This window comes from Ovis aries, chromosome 4 (genome assembly GCF_016772045.2).
Source record: "Ovis aries strain OAR_USU_Benz2616 breed Rambouillet chromosome 4, ARS-UI_Ramb_v3.0, whole genome shotgun sequence".
In the NCBI taxonomy this organism is placed as follows: Eukaryota; Metazoa; Chordata; class Mammalia; order Artiodactyla; family Bovidae; genus Ovis; species Ovis aries.
In genome coordinates this window covers 72,302,640-72,325,262 of record NC_056057.1, presented here as the reverse complement: position 1 = coordinate 72,325,262, position 22,623 = coordinate 72,302,640, and the positions used below count along the sequence as shown (strand labels likewise).

Below are 22,623 nucleotides of genomic sequence, written 5' to 3'. Positions count from 1 at the left end.
GAGTAGATACTATGAAAATAAGAAAAAAAATTCTTTGAAATACAGTTAAATTTATCATGAACAAAAAAGTATATATCTTACTTATATGTAAGATATCCTTATATGTGAGAAACAGCCTTTATACCTTTACTTTATTCTACAACAAAATATTTCATACATATATTTATCACCAGTAAAACAAGCCTTCTCAGACTCCATTATTTATGTTTTAATTAGAAACCAGCAAGATTCACTGAAATTTTCTTTTAAACTTCCAACTATTTAAGGCATATTTTATCTTGTTATTAATAAAAAATTTAGGTATTATTTACTTATATGATAATTTTGCATATAATATACTTGATAAACATCCTTTGTATAACTGTACTTGTATTTCCAGGTAAAAATGATAAAGCTGCTTCCAGAGGGACTGGACTCTACAGGCTTAAATCTGTGGAAATCTGGACGGCTGTTGAACACACCTGACAATGTCAGAGTATATGTATAGTCTTCTCTAGCCTTAGAGAATGTTTGTTACAGGTAAAAAATAGAGAAAATTAAAAACCTTTTAGTGAATGATAAAGCACAGTCTGTGGAACTACTTCTAGTGTTATGATTTATTATATCACCCTGAGAAATATTGAAGATATATAAAATAAATTTGTTCATTCAGTCTAAAAAGAGTTCATGTTGAAATACCTTAACATTGTTTTTTAGGTGTCTTTCTACAACCTACATTTTTGGAAATATTAATCTTGTTTAAAAAACTGAGTTTTAGAGGATAAAATTTAGGCCCAAATAAAACAACATAAATGTATCCTACTAGGTCATTTTATTTCACTTGCATAATTAAGCTAAGAGATTATAACTTCTATCACTAAAGGGCTTGATCATTTCTTTTAGGACATTTCACATAATCAATTAAGAAATCTCTTGTTATTTGCAGAGAATTTATCGGCTTTTGTTTGTAATTCAGCCAACTCTCAGTGATTGTGGATATCAGGAGGAAGCCTTTCTCTCTTCAAAAGCAGCGAAAATGTACAAGATATAAAATATGCAAAGATTCACAGAATTTATTAAGAATCACATTTATTACTACGTAAATGTTCATAAACCAATTCCTTTGTAAATTTTAGCAACAGTAGCATAGTAGAAAATCTGTAAAACAAAATAAAACAAAAATAACCCAGTACTGTGATGAAGAAAGGACTTGCCAGCTAGCGCTAGTGGTAAGGAACCTGCCTGTCAGTGCAAGAGACATAATGAGACATGGGTTTGATCCCTGGGTCTGGAAGTCCCCTGAAGGAGGGCACGGCAACCCATTCCAGTATTCCTGCCTGGAGAATCCCATAGACAGAAGAGCCTGGCAGGCTGCAGTCCATAGGGCCACAAAAAGTCGGACACAACTGAAGTGATGTAGCATGCACCCATGTGATGAAGATAAGAAAACTTGCTTATTCTTCAAAATAGTGGACAAGTTCGAATCAATTCAGAATTAACTTCTGAACTGAGTTACATTTTCCCTTTGCTGGCTTGGTCACTAATGTTCAGGAAGCAAATAAAAAGTGAGTAAAGCAAGAAGGAGCCGAGAACCTAGATGCCTGTGTGCACACGTGCTCAGTCACTTCAGTCGCGTCTGCCTCTTTGGGACCCTATGGACTGTAGCCGGTCAGGCTCCTCTTTGAGTGGGATCCTCCAGGCAAGAATACTGGAGTGCGTTGCCACGCCCTCCTCCAGGGGATCTTCCTAACACAGAGATTGCACCCGCGTCTCCTGCATTGCAGGTGGATTGTTTACCCACTGAGCCACCTGGGAAGCCCCCAAATCTAGACACTTTCCCCCTAAATAACTGAGGGTTGACTGCAATTACTTACAGGCTCTGGGTCAAATCCTATCTGTCCAGTTAACTCTGCTACCTTCTTTTCATGGTAATCATCCAGTTCAAGGGGATTCATGGGCCCCAGACCTTAATGGAAACATCACATCTTATTATTTTGTTAAAGAATGCTGCGTAAATTTAGACCTTTTTATAGAAACACTTACCTATTCCCCTTTGTAATATAATTAGAAATGATAAAAAATGAAAACAAACAACTTTCCCATTACCTCTAAGAGGAACTTACCACCCACCTTATTCCTATTGCTACTTAGATTAAGAAAACAGGGGGAAATACTGGAAGATAGAGCTGTAATAGCACTTGTTCAAATATTCTAAGTTTGTTTTTTTTACTCATTAAAGTGAACTCATACCTGTAAAATCATGCTTATATGAAGTGATCCAGTGGGACTTCTCGAGATTTCTTTGTATGTTGCCTTCTTTTAGAGAAGTAATAGGGTCCCATGAATTTAAAGAAGTGTTAGGAGCGAAGGTTTTAGGTGGTTTTGGGTAGAACACTGGCTTGTTTTTCTCAACACATTTAGGAAGCTAGAATATGAGTATAACAGGTCATTGCTGTTAGAAAAGATCATAATACTTTTCCTTCATTAATTACTAAAATTCTGCAACTGTAACCTAATCTGTATTTGGAGTTAAACACAGTATTTTTATCAAAGGAGGTCTTTTTGAAAATTCCTTTACTTTAGCAGGGTGTCTGAAAGTATACTGTGGAGAAATGCAATGAAATTTTATTAGAGAAATAAAGGACTCTGAGGTACAGCCAAAAATGTGTGCCTCCTACTTCTCGTTCCCTGCCTAAAATGACACCATATGATATCATTTATGAATTTCTGATGAAGGCTAACTCACTGAAATTCAAATAAAAATTTCATTCTGTAGACATAACTGCTTTATAAATAGAGTTTTATATTTTCAAAAGGAGGTATGCAAATAAAAGTGAATGAATGGGTTTCACTGTAGTCTTTTGTTTACTTAGAAATTCACTTTTTCTCAGATTGATGATTCTCAATACATATTTACAGAGCACCTACATGTGTAAGGTAGTGGCAGACACATGGATGGATCAGAAACAAATCTTGTCATTGAGGAGTATATTGGCTAGAAGGGGAGATAAGGCGTGAACATAAATGACTATAAGATGAACAGTAACTCTTTGCTACAGGAGAAGTTAAGACAAAATGATTTGGAAGTTCAGAGGAGGGAGAAACTGATTCCAGCTGAATAGGGAAGTGGTGCTGGAAGCACAGGGTGGGAGGAGACGAGACCATGTTAGGTGACACTGCAGAAAGTAGGGCTTGAGTGGCACGCAGAGATGGAGAGGCTAAAGGAACAGCAAGAGCAGAGATGGGGTGGTGGTGAGAAGTATGGAATAAATACTTCTTGGACCTTGTGAACTTGTTCTTACAGCCAGGCCCACCCTTAACACTTGCAGGTCCTGGGATTTTAGTACAATGAGAACCCACATTCCATTAGTCTAAATAGTTCAATTTGTAAATCAAGCAAATAAACTGTCGGGTAAGTATGTTTCATTCTCCTACCTTGATAAGATACTTTCATAACTACCTGGAAGACCAGTTCAAATTTAGACTTCTTAGACTATTTCAAATCTTCTTAGGCTGTCCCAAGTATTGCACTGGGACATGGTGGCTCAGAAAGAGCCAACTGCTAGCCCCCGGCCCGACTGCTTTCTTACCTCACTTTCTTACCCCCACTTCCATCCCAAACTATGAGGTGCCTTTTATACGAGGGTACCTATCCCTTAAGTTCAAGTTCCATATACCTATTACCGCCCCTTCCAGCACAGAGCCACCTCTTGGCCACCTGTCTTGGCAGCACTGTCAACCCCTGGGAGGATGGACCTGGGGAAGAGACCCCATAAAGGGCCTGAAACTTGGTTCAAAGCCACTTGTCAGGGAATGTGCAGTCCAGCATCAATCTGGGGCAAGAGACTGGGGAGCATGGGTTTAGATGGATACATCCTCTTGTCCCCATAAACTTTCTGCCCCACAAGGAGAGGCACAGTTAGCCAGAGCTGGGCCTTATAAAGCATGGGCATTCTAAAGTTCTGGGCCTAAGGGCTACTGCTCACTGCGATCCTGTGAAACTGGAGGGAACCCCATTTACATACTTAAAGTAGTCATGATAAAAGTCACTTGGTAAAAATTTGTCTCCAGAAGTATTAAATAACCAGCTCTATAAACGTTTCACGATTATGTGGCCTGCTTATCCAGGTCTAAATAAAACCCTCTTTATTTCTTTATCATGATTTGAAAAGCCAGCTTGTTTCAAATATTGTTCTGAGGGGCAAGATTAATTCTGTGTTTTAATCTGGCCTAAAGAATTGATGCTTTTGAATTGTGGTGCTGGAGAAGACTCTTGAGATCAACTGCAAGGAGATCAAACCAATCAATCCTAAAGGATATCAACCCCAAATACTAACTGGAAGAACTGATGCTGAAGCTGAAGCTTTAATACTTTGGCCACCTGATGCAAAGAGCCAACTCTTTGGAAAAGACTCTGATGCTGGGAAAGATTGATGGCAGGAGGAGAGGGGGACAACAGAGGATGAGATAGTTGGATGGCATCACTGACTCAATGGACATGAGTTTGAGCATACTCCAAGAGAGAGTGAAGGACAAGGAAGTCTTCAGTTCATGGGGTGCTGCAGTTTATGGGGTCGCAAAGAGTCGGACATGGCTTAGTGAATGAAGAACAACAGTTTGTTCTATCTAACAGCAGGGATCTACTGAAATGCAATCACAGGCACAGAGGAAGAAAATAGGGAATGTAAAATTTCATTATAGCCTGAGTTATCTTGGGAAGAATTTAAAGGGTCAGGAAACTTTTGAGAGTGGAGAGTTAGCCAGTTTTTAGTGTGTTAGGTAATGTAATACTGCCAGGACAGTGAGAGAGGGATTGCTGGGGATCATTCGCTCAATAGGTATTCATTGGTTGAACATGGGGGATTCCCGGTGGCTTACATGGTAAAGAATCTGCCTGCAATGCAGGCAGATCAACCTGCAGACCCAGGTTCAATCCCTGGGTCAAGAAGATCCCATGGAGAAGGGAATGGCTACCCACTCCAGTATTCTTGCCTGGAGAATTCCATGGACAAAGGAGCCTGGCGGGCTGTCGCAGAGTTGGATGCTACTGAGTGACTATCACTTTCACTTTAGGTTGACTATACTATTAACAGGTGAAAGTTAGGCTCTAATATGGAAGGTAAGTAGAGTAGAAAGAAATTCCAACTTCTGAGATGTTAACCTCTCAGCAGACACTCTAAGTCTACAACGGAGTATGTTAGTTGTTTCAGTTCAGTTCAGTTCAGTCGCTCAGTTGTGTCTGACTCTTTGCAACCCCATGAACTGCAGCATGCCAGGCCTCCCTGTCCATCACCAACTGCCGGAGTCTATCCAAACCCATGTTCATTGAGTCGGTGATGCCATCCAACCATCTCATCCTCTGTTGTCCCCTTCTCCTCCTGCCCTTGATCTTTCCCAGCATCAGGGTCTTTTCAAATGAGTCAGCTCTTTGCATCAGGTGGCCAAAGTACTGGAGTTTCAGCTTCAACATAAGTCCTTTCAATGAACACCCAGGACTGGTCTCCTTTAGGATGGACTGGTTGGATCTCCTTGCAGTCCAAGGGATTCTCAAGAGTCTTCTCCAACATCACAGTTCAAAAGCATCAATTCTTCGGCACTCAGCTTTCTTTATAGTCCAACTCTCACATCCATACATGACTACTGGAAAAACCATAGCCTTGTTAGTTGTTTAGAATTTGGAATACATTCTCAGAGGAGGAGTGCTATATAAATGGTTGTTACATTCCCAGCAGAGCTGATAAAAATCTATGAAACTTGTAAATTATTTAATAAACATTTACTGAATACCTGATACAAGCAAAACCACGTGCCAGCTTTTAAGTGCCCTGGGCTAGGCACCAAAAACTCCATACACTGCCATAAAATAACAGGAATTAATACAGTCATAACATGTTAAAAAAAAGGACTAAATGTAATGTGTTGTTTTAGTCTTGAGTGGTGGGGCTTACTAAGGTTTAATGGAGAGAAGAGGTCTATTATGGAGACCACTTTGCTCTTTGGAGAGACATTAACACTGGGGACACATCGGATCTTTATTGGATCATATTTCATGTCATTGTGTCAGCACTGTTTTTACATTAAGAAGCCGTGATTAGGAACTTTGTCATTTGCATATGAAATGAATAGAGGAGGGAGAGCAAGTAAGAGAGTGGCAGAGATACGTTTCTTTGGTATCTAGTTAGGACTTTGGAACAGAGAAAGCTGAAGGCATAAGAGGATGCAGGTAGGAGGAAGGCTGCCTGGGACAGAATGGAGGAAAAGCAAAGGTGGCAAGAGGGTGAACAGAGAGCATGCCCATTAGAGGACACATGGCAGATACAGCAGGAACTAGAACACAGTTTTCCTAATTTGGTCCACTCTCTGCTATGCAACAGAAACGACGGTTGAGCTGAGCCTTGAAGAAAGAGCAAGTCTGAGATGACAGAGAGGAGAGCATTTCAGGAAGAGGAAGTGGCCGTGAACCTGCTCAGGGACCAGTGAACAGAGCCAGGCTGTGAGAAGGAAGAGAGGAGGGAGGCCAGAAGCAAAGGGTCAGTGAAGCTCCGTCAAAGCACCAGAATTCACACGGGGGTAAAGGGGTGCTAATCAAGATCGCCAAGGGGGGTGACACGAGTTACAGCAGTATTTTAACCAGCAGGTAGAAATGAGAGGAACTGGAAGAAAAAGAACTTCTCATATTTCTAGGTTACTTTGATATAGATTTTGCTTGAAAGAATAAAAGTCATCTAGTCAGATAGATGATTATTTGAGGATTTTTCTTGACATATAACTTTACAAAAAACAAACAGATACTTCATAGATGACTGTATGACATTGCAGTGACCACACTCTGGCCTGCCACAGTAGTCTTTCCCAGAGAAATTCAAATGTTTCTAGGTTTCCATCATTATTTCTTGCCTCCTTCACAGACTATTAGATGCAAGGACATAATATATGGAAAACACTTGGTATTGCCTCTCACAAACTAACTGGCCAGTGAATGTCAGCTATTATTATTTTTAAATATATATTTTCCTTCGAGATTTAAAAGTGTTCTCTTTGTATTATGTGGAGTCCTGGTAGAGAGGTTAAGAACAGAGACTGGAGTCTCATGAGCCTGAGTTTTATGATTGTGAGATAGTTACCAACTCCCTGAGCCTCAGTTTCCTCATTTATAAAATGGGAATGATCATACTGACTTTTTGAGTGTATTGTAAGGGCCAAATGACACTCTATATATAAAGAAGTTAGGGTGTAGTAATTTCTTAATAAATGGTGGCTACTGTTTTATTTTTGATTCTGCGCAAAGATACTACTGTAATTGGCACATTAAATTGCAAATCTTTCTGTAAACCTCCCATTTACTCTATGTATATTCAAAGTTACTTGATATATTATGAATCATAAGAACAGAGTTGTAGAGACAGTGAATGATCTACAGTCATCGTTTACTTCATTTTGTGGGGAACTTTTTGTAAATATGGAAATATTACATAAAATCACTTAAGAAAACAAACAAAAAATGTGAATCATGATCAAAATCTCAATGTTTCCATCCATATAAAAGATAAAAGTAATCTATCTTTTGGATTTTTATAAACATAGAATGCAAAAGCATCTTTTACTTTGTTTTAAACACACATTTAGAAAGATACTTACATCAAAATACACACGCTGACCCGGCCAAACCAATGCTTTCTTCTTGGAATCCATTGGAAAATCAAGCAGTTCATATCTGTAAGGGTTACCTGAAATTTTCCAGAAAAGCAGCCCTTTAATTAATAGGATTTATGGGTGCAATAAATACAAACAAGATAATAGGAGGTAGAGAGGAATTCGGGTGCACATTTGAGCTTTATAGTTATAGCTCTGTTTGAACTCTTGCCCTTAGTAAACAGCATGTGGGCCACACAGAGCAAGAATGAGTCTCTAAGCCTGATGCCTTCAGCAGATTGAGGGGGCAGCAGTACTGCTCCTTTCTTTGTTTTTTTAAAAAGGTGATTTAAGTAAATCATAGGTAAAGGGATTCTTAGGTAAATCATAAATCTCTTCCTAGATACTCTTTTTGGTCTCTGAAGGCTCAGCAAATACATTTCTATGCCACCTGTTTTAGGTTTTCTCTGTTTAAATATCAAGAAATGGAGTTAGTATGTGCTTACCAAAAGAAGTATTTAAATAGAACATTTAAGGAATACAGCTTTTTAGGTATTGGTGGTAGCTGGAGAAGCTTTACCAAATACAGCCTGGCTTCCTCTGGTCCCATGATAAACTCCACATTAAAGCATGCTCTGAACACCCACCGCCATATGTAATAAGGACAAAGGCTGGCATTTATTGAACATTTATTATAATGTTAGTATTATACTGCTAGTATTGTACTGAGTGCTATGAGGAAGGTACTATTATTTCTACTTTAACAAATGAGGAAATTGAGGCACAAGGAAAATAAGCAATTTTCTCAAGGTCACACAATGAATAAGGGCAATAATTCAAATTTAGGCAATCTGGTTCTAGAGCTTCTCTTAACCAAGATTCTACTTATTTCTAAAAAAGAAGAGTTAAAATAAGTGGAAGAGTAGAAAACCCAAGGTAGTACTAGTTCCTGGGAAGGTTTACTTTATTAGGGTTATTAGAATATATTCATCTTTTTAAAATCCCCCAAAGATGACTAACTGGTCAAGGACAGGTAGATGCTTGAAACAGAAGATTAAGGTGATAACTTATTTCTTCAATCCCTGGTCTACAACTGCACTGAAAAGTTTTTATAAATTCAACACGTTTGTGTGATTTCTTCCTAATTGTATGCACTTCACGTAATTTCAGAATTAACTAATTTCAGTTCAGTTCAGCTGCTCAGTCGTGTCTGACTCTTTGTGACCCCATGAACTGCAGCATGCCAGGTCTCCCTGTCTATCACCAACTCCCTGAGTTTACCCAAACTCATGTCCATTGAGTCGGTGATTCCATCCAACCATCTCATCCTCTGTCGTCCCCTTCTCCTCCTGCCCTCAATCTTTCCCAACATCAGGGTCTTTTCAAATGAGTCAACTCTTCGCATCAAGTGGCCACTTCAACATCAGTCCTTCCAATGTACACCCAGGACTGATCTCCTTTAGGATGGACTGGCTGGGTCTCCTTGCAGTCCAGGGGACTCTCAAGAGGCTTCTCCAACACCATGGTTCAAAATCATCAATTGTTCGGTGCTCAGCTTTCTTTATAGTCCAACTCTCACATTCATACATGACTACTGGAAAAACCATAGCCTTGACCAGATGGACCTTTGTTGACAAAGTAATGTCTCTGCTTTTTAATATGCTGTCTAGGTTGGTCATAACCTTTCTTCCAAGGAGTAAGAGTCTTTTAATTTCATGGCTGCAATCACCATCTGCAGTGATTTTGGAGCCCCCCAAAATAAAGTCAGCTACTGTTTCCACTGTTGCTCCATCTATTTGACATGAAGTGATAGGACCAGATGTCATGATCTTAGTTTTCTGAATGTTGAGCTTTAAGCCAACTTTTCACTCTCCTCTTTCACTTTCATCAAGAGGCTCTTTAGTTCTTCTTAACTTTCTGCCATAAAGGTGGTGTCATATGCATATCTGAGGTTATTGATATTTCTCCCTGTAATCTTGATTCCAGCTTGTGCTTCATCCAGCCGAGCATTTCTCATGATGTACTCTGCAGAGAAGTTAAATAAGCAGGGTGACAAAATACAGCCTTGACATACTCCCTTTCCTACTTGGAACCAGTTGTTCCAAGTCCAGTTCTAACTATTGCTTCCTGAAATCCATACAGATTTCTCAAGAGGCAGGTCTAGTGGTCTGTTATTCCCATCTCTTTCAGAATTTCCCATAGTTTATTGTGATCCACATAGTCGAAGGCTTTGGCATAGTCAATCAAGCAGAAATAGATGTTTTTCTGGAACTCTCTTGCTTTTCCATGATCCAGCAGATGTTGGCAACTTGATCTCTGGTTCCTCTGCCTTTTCTAAAACCAGCTTGAACATCAGGGAGTTCACAGTTCATGCATTGCTGAAGCCTGGCTTGGAGAATTTTGAGCATTACTTTACTAGCGTGTGAGATGAGTGCAATTGTGCGGTAGTTTGAGCATTCTCTGGCATTGCCTTTCTTTGGGATTGGACTTTTCCAGTTCTGTGGCCACTGTTGAGTTTTCCAAATTTGCTGGCATATTGAGTGAAGCACTTTTACAACATCATCATTTAGGATTTGAAACAGCTCAACTGGAATTCCATCACCTCCACTAGCTTTGTTTGTAATGATGCTTCCTAAGGCCCACTTGACTTCACATTCCAGGATGTCTGGCTCTAGGTGAGTGATCACACTATTGTGATTATCTGGGTTGTGATGATCTTTTTTCTTCAGAATGGATCTTCAGTTCTTCTGTGTACTCTTGCCACCTCTTCTTAGTATCTTCTGCTTCTGTTAGGTCCTGTATGGAGCCCATCTTTGATCCCTGCATTGAGCCCATCTTTGCATGAAATGTAGGGATTGAAAAAAATTAATTTACTTTGATGATTTACCTAATGGGATCATAAAAATTTCAACTGCTTAGATATCCTATACATATATATATCAGTTCAGTTCAGTCACTCAGTTGTGTCCGACTCTTTGCGACCCCATTAATAGCAGCACGCCAGGCCTCCCTGTCCATCACCAACTCCAGGAGTTCACTCAGACTCACGTCCATCGAGTCAGTGATGCCATCCAGCCATCTCATCCTCTGTCGTCCCCTTCTCCTCCTGCCCCCAATCCCTCTCAGCATCAGAGTCTTTTCCAATGAGTCAACTCTTTGCATGAGGTGGCCAAAGTACTGGAGTTTCAGCTTCAGCATCATTCCCTCCAAAGAAATCCCAGGGCTGATCTCCTTCAGAATGGACTTGTTGGATACATGTGTGTATATATATGTACATAGATAAATATCTCTCTATATATTTGATATAGCTTTCACTACCTTTTATGGAATGATTCAGCATGCTATACACATACTAAAATCATTATATATAGCAAAGTATGTAATAAAAATAGTAGCTGCTAACACAATCTCTATTATCTATGAAGTAAGCATGACTATTCCATTTTACAGATTGTGAAGTGGAGGCAGAGAAGTTAAGAAACTTTCCCATGGCCCGTGGTGAGTAAATGGCAGAGCCAGAATGCTATCCATGCAGTTGGACTCCCTAGTCCATGCTCTTAAACATTCCACCATATCTTTCAAAATTTACTGCCTCCTAATAACGATGCCAAGGTTGATATTGATCATGGCAGTATTTTCTTCTTAGAGTGGGTCCAAATATTCATGTAGAGGAACTGCATTATAGTGTAGTTCTTGGGTCTTACCAAAGTTCATTCAACAAATATTTACCTCTGTCTGCCATGTACCTCTTTTGTCATCTTCAGTTACTGGCCCTCTAGTATCTTGTCTTTCTCCATAGATTTATTCTGTTTTGAGGCGTCTAGTATGGGATAGAATTGATGGCTGGTGTATGAGCTTACTATCCTCTTTAGTGAAATATATCTGGGAAGACCCCAAGGTTTGCATCTGCGAAAAGATCCTCCAGAGTGTTCAAAGGAATTGATTAAATTGATCTTATTACTTCCTGAGTCTTATTCCAATGATGATCTTTTCAATTTTATCACAACAGCTACACACATGTCTAGACTGAACCTCTGAGCCAGATGTTGTCCTTTGTGCTGATCACTTGAGCTAGAATGAAATTTATCAAAGCTAAACCATAGAGAGAATGGGAAGGAAATAAACATTGAAAATACAAGTAGAATACAAGCAACTAATTCTACATTTGGTTTCTGGTTATATCATAGGAAGCTCTGTAAAGAAAAGTAAAGAGCATCTGCAGAGAATTTAATTTAGTCTGTAATGGGGTCCTTTGTTTAATTTTGAATAAACTTCAAATATAAAAAGAATGAATACTGTTCTGATTTGAAATCATGTTACCTCTTGTCTTCAAAACTGTTGTATCATAAGGCTTTGTTGGCACCGTGGGAGGGAACGGCTGTTGGGTTCGGGCTTTAATGCCAGTGTAGAGATCCTTGGGTGATGTAAAAGTCGGGAACATGGCTCCACGGGAGATGTGTGTATGGTAGGGGTGTTCAATTGGATACGGGGAGCAGATTTCCCTGAGATTTAGTTGAGAAAACAAAACAGAATAGAAAGAAGTGCAGTGGAAAACACTTAATCATCCAGTATTTATTGGGCCTCTCCTTGTGGCAGTACTGTTCTAACCCCTGGTGTATGACAGTGACCCAAAGTCCCTATCCTCATGGAGTTAGCATTCTGGTGGAATAGATATCACAAAACATATGAAATTTTCTTAATTTTGCTAAATGAATAAAACAACGTTATTTTAAGAATTAATTTCAAAAATATACAAGCAACTCCTGCAGCTCAATTCCAGAAAAATAAACAACTGAATCAACAAATGGGCCAAAGAACTAAACAGACATTTCTCCAAAGAAGACATACAGATGGCTAACAAACACATGAAAAGATGCTCAACATCACTCATTATCAGAGAAATGCAAATCAAAACCACAATGAGGTACCATTTCACACCAGTCAGATTGGCTGCGATCCAAAAGTCTACAAACAATAAATGCTGGAGAGGGTGTGCAGAAAACAGAACCCTCTTACACTGTTGGTGGGAATGCAAACTAGTACAGCCACTATGGAGAACAGTGTGGAGATTCCTTAAAAAACTGGAAATAGAAGTGCCATATGACCCAGCAATCCCACTGCTGGGCATACACACTGAGGAAACCAGAATTGAAAGAGACATGTGTACCCCAATGTTCATCGCAACACTGTTTATAATAGCCAGGACATGGAAGCAACCTAGAGGTCCATCAGCAGACGAATGGATAAAAAAGCTGTGGTACATATACACAATGGAATATTCAGTTCAGTTCAGTCGCTCAGTCATGTCCGACTCTTTGCTACCCCATCAATCGCAGCACGCCAGGCCTCCCTGTCCATCACCAACTCCCGGAGTTTATTCAGAATCATGTCCATCGAGTAGGTGATGCCATCCAGCCATCTCATCCTCTGTCGTTCCCTTCTCCTCCTGCCCCCAATCCTTCCCAGTATCAGAGTCTTTCCCAATGAGTCAACTCTTTGCCTGAGGTGGCCAAAGTATTGGAGTTACTCAGCCATTAAAAAGAATACATTTGAACCAGTTCTAATGAGGTGGATGAAACTGGAGCCTATTATACAGAGGGAAATAAGCCAGAAAGAAAAACACCAATATATATACTAACGCATATATATGGAATTTAGAAAGATGGTAATGATAACCCTATATGCAAGACAGCAAAAGAGACACAGATGTATAGAACAGTCTTTTGGACTCTGTGGGAGAGGGCGAGGGCAGGATGATTTGGGAGGATGGCATTGAAACATGTATATTATCATATGTGAAACAAATCACCAGTCCAGGTTCAATGCATGAGATGGGGTGCTCGGGGCTGGTGCACTGGGATGACCCAGAGGGATGGGATGGGGAGGGAGGTGGGAGGGGTGTTCAGGATGGGGAACACATGTACACCTGCAGCAGATTCATGGCAATGTATGGCAAAACCACTACAATATTGTAAAGTAATTAGCCTCCAATTAAAATAAATACATTTATATTAAAAAATAAAAAATAAACTGTAGTGAATTCTTTATCAGTACATATATTTTGCTACTGATATAAAAATATGAAGTGGAAGATATATGAATTTTGTAGTTTTTGGAACACTACAGGAAGAATTTCTAGTTGCTTTCCATTTCTGCATCTTATTTTTAAAGAATCTCCGTACTTCATTTTATGGAATCCTTTTAGGCATTCAATTTCAACAGGCAAAATGATCCCTTACCATCTTGGACTCAACCAGGCCATCTGTTTCTTTAAGCAATCAATCAACAAAATATACTGCCTGTTTATCTACACAGTGTACACAGTACTGTTTAGAGATCAAAGAGCCAAAAATAGCTAGTATACTGAATGAAAAAAAAAACCCAACAATTTAAAAAGACAACAGGAATACAATTTTCTTCTCATTTGAAGAACAAGCAGAGTTCTTAAAAAGAACTAGCAGAGGTTTAAAAAAAACTGTTGAGAGTTATCTAAATTAGAGGAGAATCAAAATTAGGAAGTCCAAGAAACAGAGAAGTGTTATATATAAGTAGAAAATACAGTTTTAAAACACGCTGAAATCTTGATCTCGAATTTCTAGTCTTTAGAACTGTGAGACCATAAATTTGTTTGTTTCTTCCCCAGAAAATATAACCAGATAATTCAGACCTCCAATAGAGCGTATGCAAACTGAATAGCAAACACGCTCCAGGAGTACAGGTGTTCTGGGCTTTCATGGGAGAAGAGCTAGGGAAAGGGTTTGAAAGTTGAACTGCATTTCTAGTACTCACAGTGAGAACTCACAGAAATTATGGGAAGGCTGTGTGATGTCTGTATTTACCAGGCTGAAATAAATGTATAGGTTATGCCACAAATGTTTATGTGAAAGTCTTGTTACTGAAATTTTTCTATCACTATTTTCCATCTAAATATTGGCAGGATTTATATAATAGCTCTTGCAAGTTCCTATGGATGGCGTGACTGTGAAAGAATGAGAATAATTTCTATAAGAAACATTTTAAAATGTCTCATTGCTTTTGCATCATAGGACATTTTTCAATAGCAGCCATTTTTGGTTAGTTTGGCCATCTGTTCTCATCACCCTGATGCAAACCTGTACTGAATTCAGCAGCCCTGGCATCTTGGTGGGCTCTCTGAAATACCTCATAGCTTAAGATTCTTAACAAGTTCCTGGTTTCTTACAGACACCACAAGAAGTTAAGATTGATTTGTAAGAGAAAAAGCCTGGACTTCAGGCATAAATCATTTCTGAGGCCAGTCAGCTATTTTTGTTTTTGTGTAAAGTGATCTGGTTTTCTTGCCCTTGTGGCAGGCTCTCCCACTTGAACACACTTTTGAATTTGGTATAGCATTATTTTATTGCTAGCCACTAAACCTTTTTCCAGTTTATAAGTGCCACATCATCTACTGGACAGCTTGGAACAAGGTATAACATCATCAACTCTATGATGACATGAGAACACAGAATCAGGACATTCCTGGATTCCAGCTAACTGATGTCCCTGGGAGTCATGAAGACACAGAAGTAGTGACTGCTCTTTCACTGTAGCAATACTGGTTGTACTTCATTTTATATGCTATGCAATGATTGTCATTTCTTCTAGATAAATATTTCCAGTGCCTGCTTCAATGGTTCTTTAGTGAACTGTGTCCCCTTTGTAAGAGGAATTAATTTCTCACCATTAAGCTTGAAAATAAGTGAGCATTTAAAGTTTGAGCAAATAAATCGGGAACAAACATGTTTGTGCTCATGGAGAGTGTCCAGTCTGCTTGAGTCAGGTAAGGCTGGAGTTTCCTGTAGGCTAGTAAAACCTACATTCTAAGGGAGCATTTTGTTCAAGGCACATGCAAAGCCTTGAGGGCTTGGCTCATTTACCTTCATGTAGAGCACTCAGGAAGCTGGGGACCTGGATGAGAAACAGAGATCCTAGGGAAAGTATGGAATGAATGAGAAAGGCTGGGCTTCTAATATTGTCCAACAGCCAGGAGACCTGAGTCATAAAACATACTGGTAAGAATGGTTAATGGAGTAAATTGAATGCAGTAATTGTCTTAGAGCTAATTAACTTTTCATGTATGCAACTTTTCTGGGTAGAAAATTCATTTTGATTCTCCTGGGTTCTTTCTAGGATGTGCCAGGTTGAGAGCTAAGGTGTAAAAACCAGTGGGAATGTGGAATTAGTGGGATTAAATCTGGAACTTCTGTTACCATTTCCCATGGACTTGATGTGGTTTAAGGAAATGTGGTTATGAATATTTCAATAAATGGTCCTATCTGCTCCCTGTTCCTAGAAAATATCCCAGTAAGCAATTTTGGAAGGTCCTCAGACATTGTAACTGCTACATGAGTAGGAATTACGCTCAGAGAACTTTGCCTTTAAATGTTAACTACAATGACAATAAAACACATGCCAGGCCCTCTGCTAACTGCTTTATCTACATTCTTTCTGAGAGAATAATCTGCTGATAAGTATTTAGCTCCAGGTCAGAGGCCAGGGCAAGGTGACCCCATGTTTTACTAATTTGATATTGGTAAGAACTTCCTGAACAAAAATCATTACATTTCTTTTCATTATATCTTGTTTTTGTCACAGAGACACCAGAAAGCAGAGATTAACTTGTTAATTTAGCAAATAAATTCTAAAGGCCAAGAGTTTGCTGTTGTGCTCTGTGTGTGTATTCAGTTGTGTCCGATTCTTTGCAACCCTATGGACTGTAAATCACAAAAAAGAATCACAAGAATTCGATAACCTTTTTCTTTCTGAGATTGGTCCTCTTAATAGAAAGTAAAATTGCAGAATGTGTATCTGTAGTTCTTAGGATCTTCTGGTTTTGGGTGTGGCCTGGATTCTGGCTTTGTGTAGAAGGGGTAAAAGTAGGACTAGGAAGGCAGCGAGGGGCCCCCATTAATTATCATCACTTAGGATTAAGCAAAACTTTTTTCCCTTCAGATTCTAGCAATATATATTTTCTAGCAAACAGTATTAAGTTATATCTGGTAATGATTTAAGAAAATGTTTTTTACTTTTAAGACCTGAAAGCTGTGGACTCTGTGTTTCTTGAGTCGAGGTATATTATGGAATTTCATTTAATATCTTGTATATATGTTATTTTTGTTAGTTAAAAAATTGCAAATTATACCCGCAACTAAATTTTCAAGTTGTAACCCATTCAAGTTTTGAGTACCAATGACCAGAATGTTTATTTATTCCTTTAAACTAAGACTGTGTAGAAAATAATTATATTCCTGTTACATTAAATGATTTATAAATATTACTTTTCATTTTGTGTCCATAAATAGAGAAGAAATAATAAGGAAAAGGCAGAATATCAAACACTCACTTAACTACATACACATTTAAATAAAGGGATTCAGTTTCTCTTTGACTAATTCAGTTAGAGGCATGAGCTATCTCTGGACTCTGCCCTACTGAGCAGGTCTACCAAGATTTTTATCAAAACACTACACAGCTCTTCCAAGGAGATGTTTGAGGAGTTGAGGTCAAAGGAAGAAGAGACTTTGGAACTTATTGGGCTATAAGGTCATATGGCAGAAAGTGAAGAGGAACTAAAAAGCCTCTTGATGAAAGTGAAAGTGGAGAGTGAAAAAGTTGGCTTAAAGCTCAACATTCAGAAAACAAAGATCATGGCATCTGGTCCCATCACTTCATGGGAAATAGATGGGGAAACAGTGGAAACAGTGGCAGGCTTTATTTTTGGGGGCTCCAAAATCACTGCAGATGGTGACTGCAGCCATGAAATTAAAATTTTCTTTCTCCTTGGAAGAAAAGATATGACCAACCTAGATAGCATATTGAAAAGCAGAGACATTACTTTGCCAACAAAGGTCCATCTAGTCCTGGCTATGGTTTTTCCAGTGGTCATGTATGGATGTGAGAGTTGGACTGTGAAGAAAGCTGAGCACTGAAGAATTGATGCTTTTGAACTGTGGTGTTGGAGAAGACTCTTGAGAGTCCCTTGGCCTGCAAGGAGATCCAACCAGTCCATTCTGAAGGAGATCAGCCCTGGGATTTCTTTGGAGGGAATGATGCTGAAGCTGAAACTCCAGTACTTTGGCCACCTCATGTGAAGAGTTGACTCATTGGAAAAGACTCTGATGCTGAGAAGGATTGGGGGCAGGAGGAGAAGGGGACGACAGAGGATGAGATGGGTGGATGGCATCACTGACTCGATGGATGAGAGTCCGAGTGAACTTCGGGAGTTGGTGATGGACAGGGAGGCCTGGCGTGCTGCGATTCATGGGGTCGCAAAGAGTCGGACACGACTGAGCGACTGAACTGAACTGCAGGTCATGAGGAAAAAAATAAAACCAACAAAAATGGACTACTTTTTATTTTTCATGTTGTCACAAAGAGAATTTGAAAAGTCCAAAACAGAGGTCTTCATATAGTTGTTTTTTAAAAAAGAAAACCCCAAAGAGCCTAGACTTCACTTTTAATAGCCTTTTGAGCAGATCTTTGCTTTAACTGGAATGTAGTTTTTAAATGCCAGCTTAGTATTTCCAGTTAACATTGATAGGAACTCTAACAGCATCAAGGACACCGAGCACTCAGATAGTGGATTCTAATACCATTCTCCAGTGGAAGGAGCTGGGGCTCCTTGGAGAAATGGCTGCTTCTAGACCTGGGGCAGGACATAAACAGGATGAGCCTGGAGCATCTTGTACTCCAGAAGCATCTTGGAGCATCTTGTACTGCCAGAAAGTAAGGAAATGCTAAAAGAAAAAGCCCCACAGTGATAAGTGACGAACTACTTAAAAACAAAGAAACAAACAGAAAAATAAACCAAAAACCCTCATACACAATGCCCCCAGTGATAGGGGTATAGGCATAGAAGCCAACTGAAAGAGCTCTTGTGGCCAATTTGAATGACAAAATAAAGTAGTACAGTATTGCTACTCAAGTATTGAGTACACAGTAAAATCCATGAGTCTATACTGGTTAAATAAGTGATTAAATAAATGAGGAGGAACAGACACATTTCCCTTACAAAACAATACCAAATAATTTATGCAGATACCCTGCCTTCAAGGAGGTGGAGTTTAATTCCAGACTTTTAAGTGTGGGCTGCATATAGTGATTTTCTTCTAAAGAGTATAGGATGGGAAAAGGAGAAAAAAGGGTTAACTGCACTGGGGGAACCTCATAAATACCACATCAGCTAGGTAATCAAGGTTACCATCAACAGTGATAAGTTACGCACTGGATAGGATATGATGAAAATGGCAGTTTACCCCTGTGGGCCTCCTCCCTAAGACATACTACTGCAGTCTAATCATGAGGAAGACACCAGACAAGTCCTGACTGGGGGACATTCTACAAAATAGCTGACAGATACTCATCAAAACTAGAGGTCATTTACAGTACTCATTTTTATTTGCCTGTGCCAGGTCTTAGTTGCAGCACATGGGATCTAGTTTTCTGGTCCAGGGATTGAACCCTTTGCACTGGGGGCACCAAGTCTTAGCCACTGGACCACTAAGAAAGTCCCCTGAGGTAATTAAAAAAAAAAAAAAGGGAAGTCTGAGGAACTGTCAAAGCCAAAAGAAGCCTATGGAGACATGACTACTAAAGGCACTGTGGTGTCCTGGACAGGATCCCAGAATAGCAAAAGGACATTAGGGGAAAACTGAGGAAATCTACATAGTACTAATGCACCACTATTGGCTCATTAAAAGGACAAAGGTACCATACTAATATAAGGTATTATAATAGGGGAAACTGGGACTGAGGTAAATAGGAAATCTCTGTACTATTTTCCCAATAATTTTGTAAGTATAAAATAGTACTAAATTTAAAAGTTTACTTTAAAAAATCAGTCAGGAATGTAATTGGGGGAAATCAGTAATGCTGTTATTTTGGACTTGTATCAGCCTCTTCTCTTGCCTGATTAAGAAAAAAAAAAAAACTATGAAAAATATAACTTGTCCTTACACTGTCTAAGACATATAGATGGCCAATATTTTTTTCTTGATTATAACAGGGAAGGAAAATATAGTTGTCTACTTACCCTACTGTTGAATCAGGTGGTTTGGGCAGCCTAGAATAAAACCAGGAAACAGATTCTAATTTATATTAAGGACTTCTAAAAGCTCACATTTCTATTAGCAACTTGCTTAAGAATAAAGAAGTATCCCATTTGCAAACTACAGAGTCTCTATGATACTGACTGACTTTCTGGAACACTGACTATTAACCAGACAGATATGATATTATCATATCTCAGTTGTCTGTTGGTCAATTTTTTCCATTACGCTTATCCTAACTTCAGCCCCACTCACCACTTGTTCTGCATTTCTAACTTATTCTAATGATAATAGAGCTTTAGTTCTTACTGACTTCACGCTCATAGGCAGAGCACCGAAGTGCTCTGAGGTAGCCTGACACCATGCATGTGGTGCAATTACATGACCTAAAGTGACCTGAGTGTGGCCTGGTTGGAGAAAACATATAAGTACAGTGTGTGCTTTGCCCCTTTGCCCAGAATTGCTCACCTCTCATGAGAGTAAATGTTGCCCAGTTGCAGAGAGGCTAGAACAAAACTGAACAAGTTCTCAGGGGCATGCCTTTTCTGAATCACTTCACTATTAGAAGGTTGTATGTTTACTAATTGCTCTGAGCTCTACGTGCCAAGAAATAACACTACAGCCCAGGGACAAAGTCTACACTAGAGAAGGACTGTCATCAACTTTCATTGGATTTTAGCAATTAGTTTCGGCCTATACAAATATTTCTTAAATATTTCAATTATGAAAAATGAACAGAATGATATCAGTCAGTAGTAAAGGCAGTAAAATTGAATATACTGTTTGCTTTTTTATATGTTCCTCTATTTAGAAAGTGGTACACAAGCCATCTAATTTTATTAGTCTATAATGTATTGTAAACACACCATCCACATGCACTTTAAAAGGTTTATATCTTTATTTGGACTCTAACTTTGTTGGAACTAAAAAAAAAAAAGCATGTCTTCCAGTTGAATTTCTGGTTGAGTAGGGAATGGAAAGCAATGAGTATAAGAATCTATGAGATTGAGCGCTACCACACTGACTATTATATATGAAACATTAAATCAGCATTTAAGAGTTTTCTCATTTAGCTGATTTTGACAAGTACTTACCTAAAATTAATTCGATTCAACATGGAAAAAATTGTGTGTGTTTATATGTATAACTGAAATCACTTTGCTATACACTTGAAACTAATACAACATGGTAAATGAACTATACTTCAATTAAAAAAACAAAATGGAAAAATAAGAATAAAAATTTTTAAAGAAAAGCTTTTTTAAAAATTCAAAGTTTGAAAGGATAAAGTGAAAATAAAAAATGCTCAGAGACGCGAATTCCTTGACCTGAACCTATCCATGATTTTACTGCCACTCTCTCCTTTTCAGTTTATTGATCCCAAAGGGAAAAAGGCCTAGCAACCACAAATTTCATAGCTTTTTGGCTCCCTCTTGTGGCTGAACTCTGTATTAATTTATGACCTATAAACAGAACTAATAGTATTTTCATTTTTACATCAGTGCTCTCAGTATTTTCTCTGAAAATTACAAAGTAGGCCTTTGTAATATATACAACAAACTATTTCAATGAGCAAAAAATAATACACTAGAAAATAATTCCTCTACAAAAAGAGTGAATTAAGTATTGTTTATCTAAAAGAGAAACTTACAGAGTAATTTTATTAAGAGTTATTTGTAGATTGTCATAACAAACCACTTTCATAAAATTCTGATTAAAATTTTTATTGAGGGCACTGGGGCTTTTTCTATGACCCTCTTAAGAAATGTAACAGATTCTTATTAGATTGAATAACAAAGTCAAAGGTAGGGAAATGGGTCAAGAGGACCTGTATGAATCTTTTTGAACATTACTACTCGATCTTTCCAATTTTTTTTTTTGTTTAAATGCAAAAAACTATTAGTAGGTTTTAGTCTATTTATTTTATTTTTGTTCTTTTGGTCTTGGTTTCTATAGTCAATGATCTCTATTTAAAAAAAGGAAGACTTTTGTTTTCTAGAAGTTCCCTAGACTTGAGGAAAATTTGGGGACTATTAAAATTTTGCATATGACTCATTTCCGCTTAAAAATGTTATTTGATTTCACCTAAGAAAAAGAAACCTCAAACTTACAAAGAATCATTTCCGTAGAGGTCACTTTTTTTGTTCTGTGACAAATAATAAAATTGTTCAACAGGAAGCTTTCTGAAAAGAAAGAAAAGATTAAATTGAACATCTTTTTAACAGCAGTGTAATGTGAGATAGTAAAAGAATAACAGATGAATACAACCATGTATACATTAATTCAGTATATGAAAAGATGGCATTTTAAATCAGTGGGAAAAGGCTTATTTTTTAATAAACAACACAGGAAAAATTCACTAGCCATTTGGAAAAAAAAGACTTCAACTTCATACTATTCAAAGAGATAGTTTCAGATGGATTAAAAATCTAAGAAATTGGTGAAAAGCATACAAATATTACAAAAATATATGAATATGGTTTTTTCTTGGTGGTAGGGAAAACATTTTAAATAAGATTTTTAAAAACTCAAAAATCAAAAGGAAATTTGAGAACATCAAATGAAAAATTTTTGAAAAGGGCTTCCCTGGTGGCTCAGTGGTAAAGAATCCGTCTGTCAATGCAGGTGACATGGGTTCAAGTCCTGATCTGGAAGATCCCACATGCTGAGGAGCAACTAGGCCCATGCACCCCGACTACTGTGCCTGTGCTGCAGAGCCTAGGAGTCGCAACTACTGAGCCCGTATACTGCAACTACTGCAGCCTGCGTGCCCTAGAGCCTGCGCTCCACAACAAGAGTGTGTACGTGTTAGTTGCTCAGTTGTGTCCAACTCTTTGTGACCCCATGGACTGTAGCACACCAGGCTCTTTTGTCCATGGGATTCTTTGCAACAAGAGAAGCCACCGCAATGAGAAGCCCATGTACCACAACTAGAAAGTAGTGCCCA

General features: G+C 38.5%; 1 protein-coding gene across 1 annotated transcript in view; it reads right to left on the bottom strand.

The window, feature by feature from the left end:
• Positions 1 to 22,623, bottom strand: part of SPMIP4 (sperm microtubule inner protein 4) — a 45,205-nt gene that overhangs the window by 5,184 nt on the left and 17,398 nt on the right. The window contains exons 4-9 of the mRNA XM_004007949.5: positions 21,788 to 21,859; positions 19,661 to 19,690; positions 11,932 to 12,113; positions 7,618 to 7,706; positions 2,230 to 2,404; positions 1,854 to 1,945 (exon numbers count right to left, since the gene is read on the bottom strand). Of these exons, the coding sequence (XP_004007998.2) occupies positions 1,854 to 1,945; positions 2,230 to 2,404; positions 7,618 to 7,706; positions 11,932 to 12,113; positions 19,661 to 19,690; positions 21,788 to 21,859 (640 nt within the window). The remainder of the gene's footprint in view (positions 1 to 1,853; positions 1,946 to 2,229; positions 2,405 to 7,617; positions 7,707 to 11,931; positions 12,114 to 19,660; positions 19,691 to 21,787; positions 21,860 to 22,623) is intronic.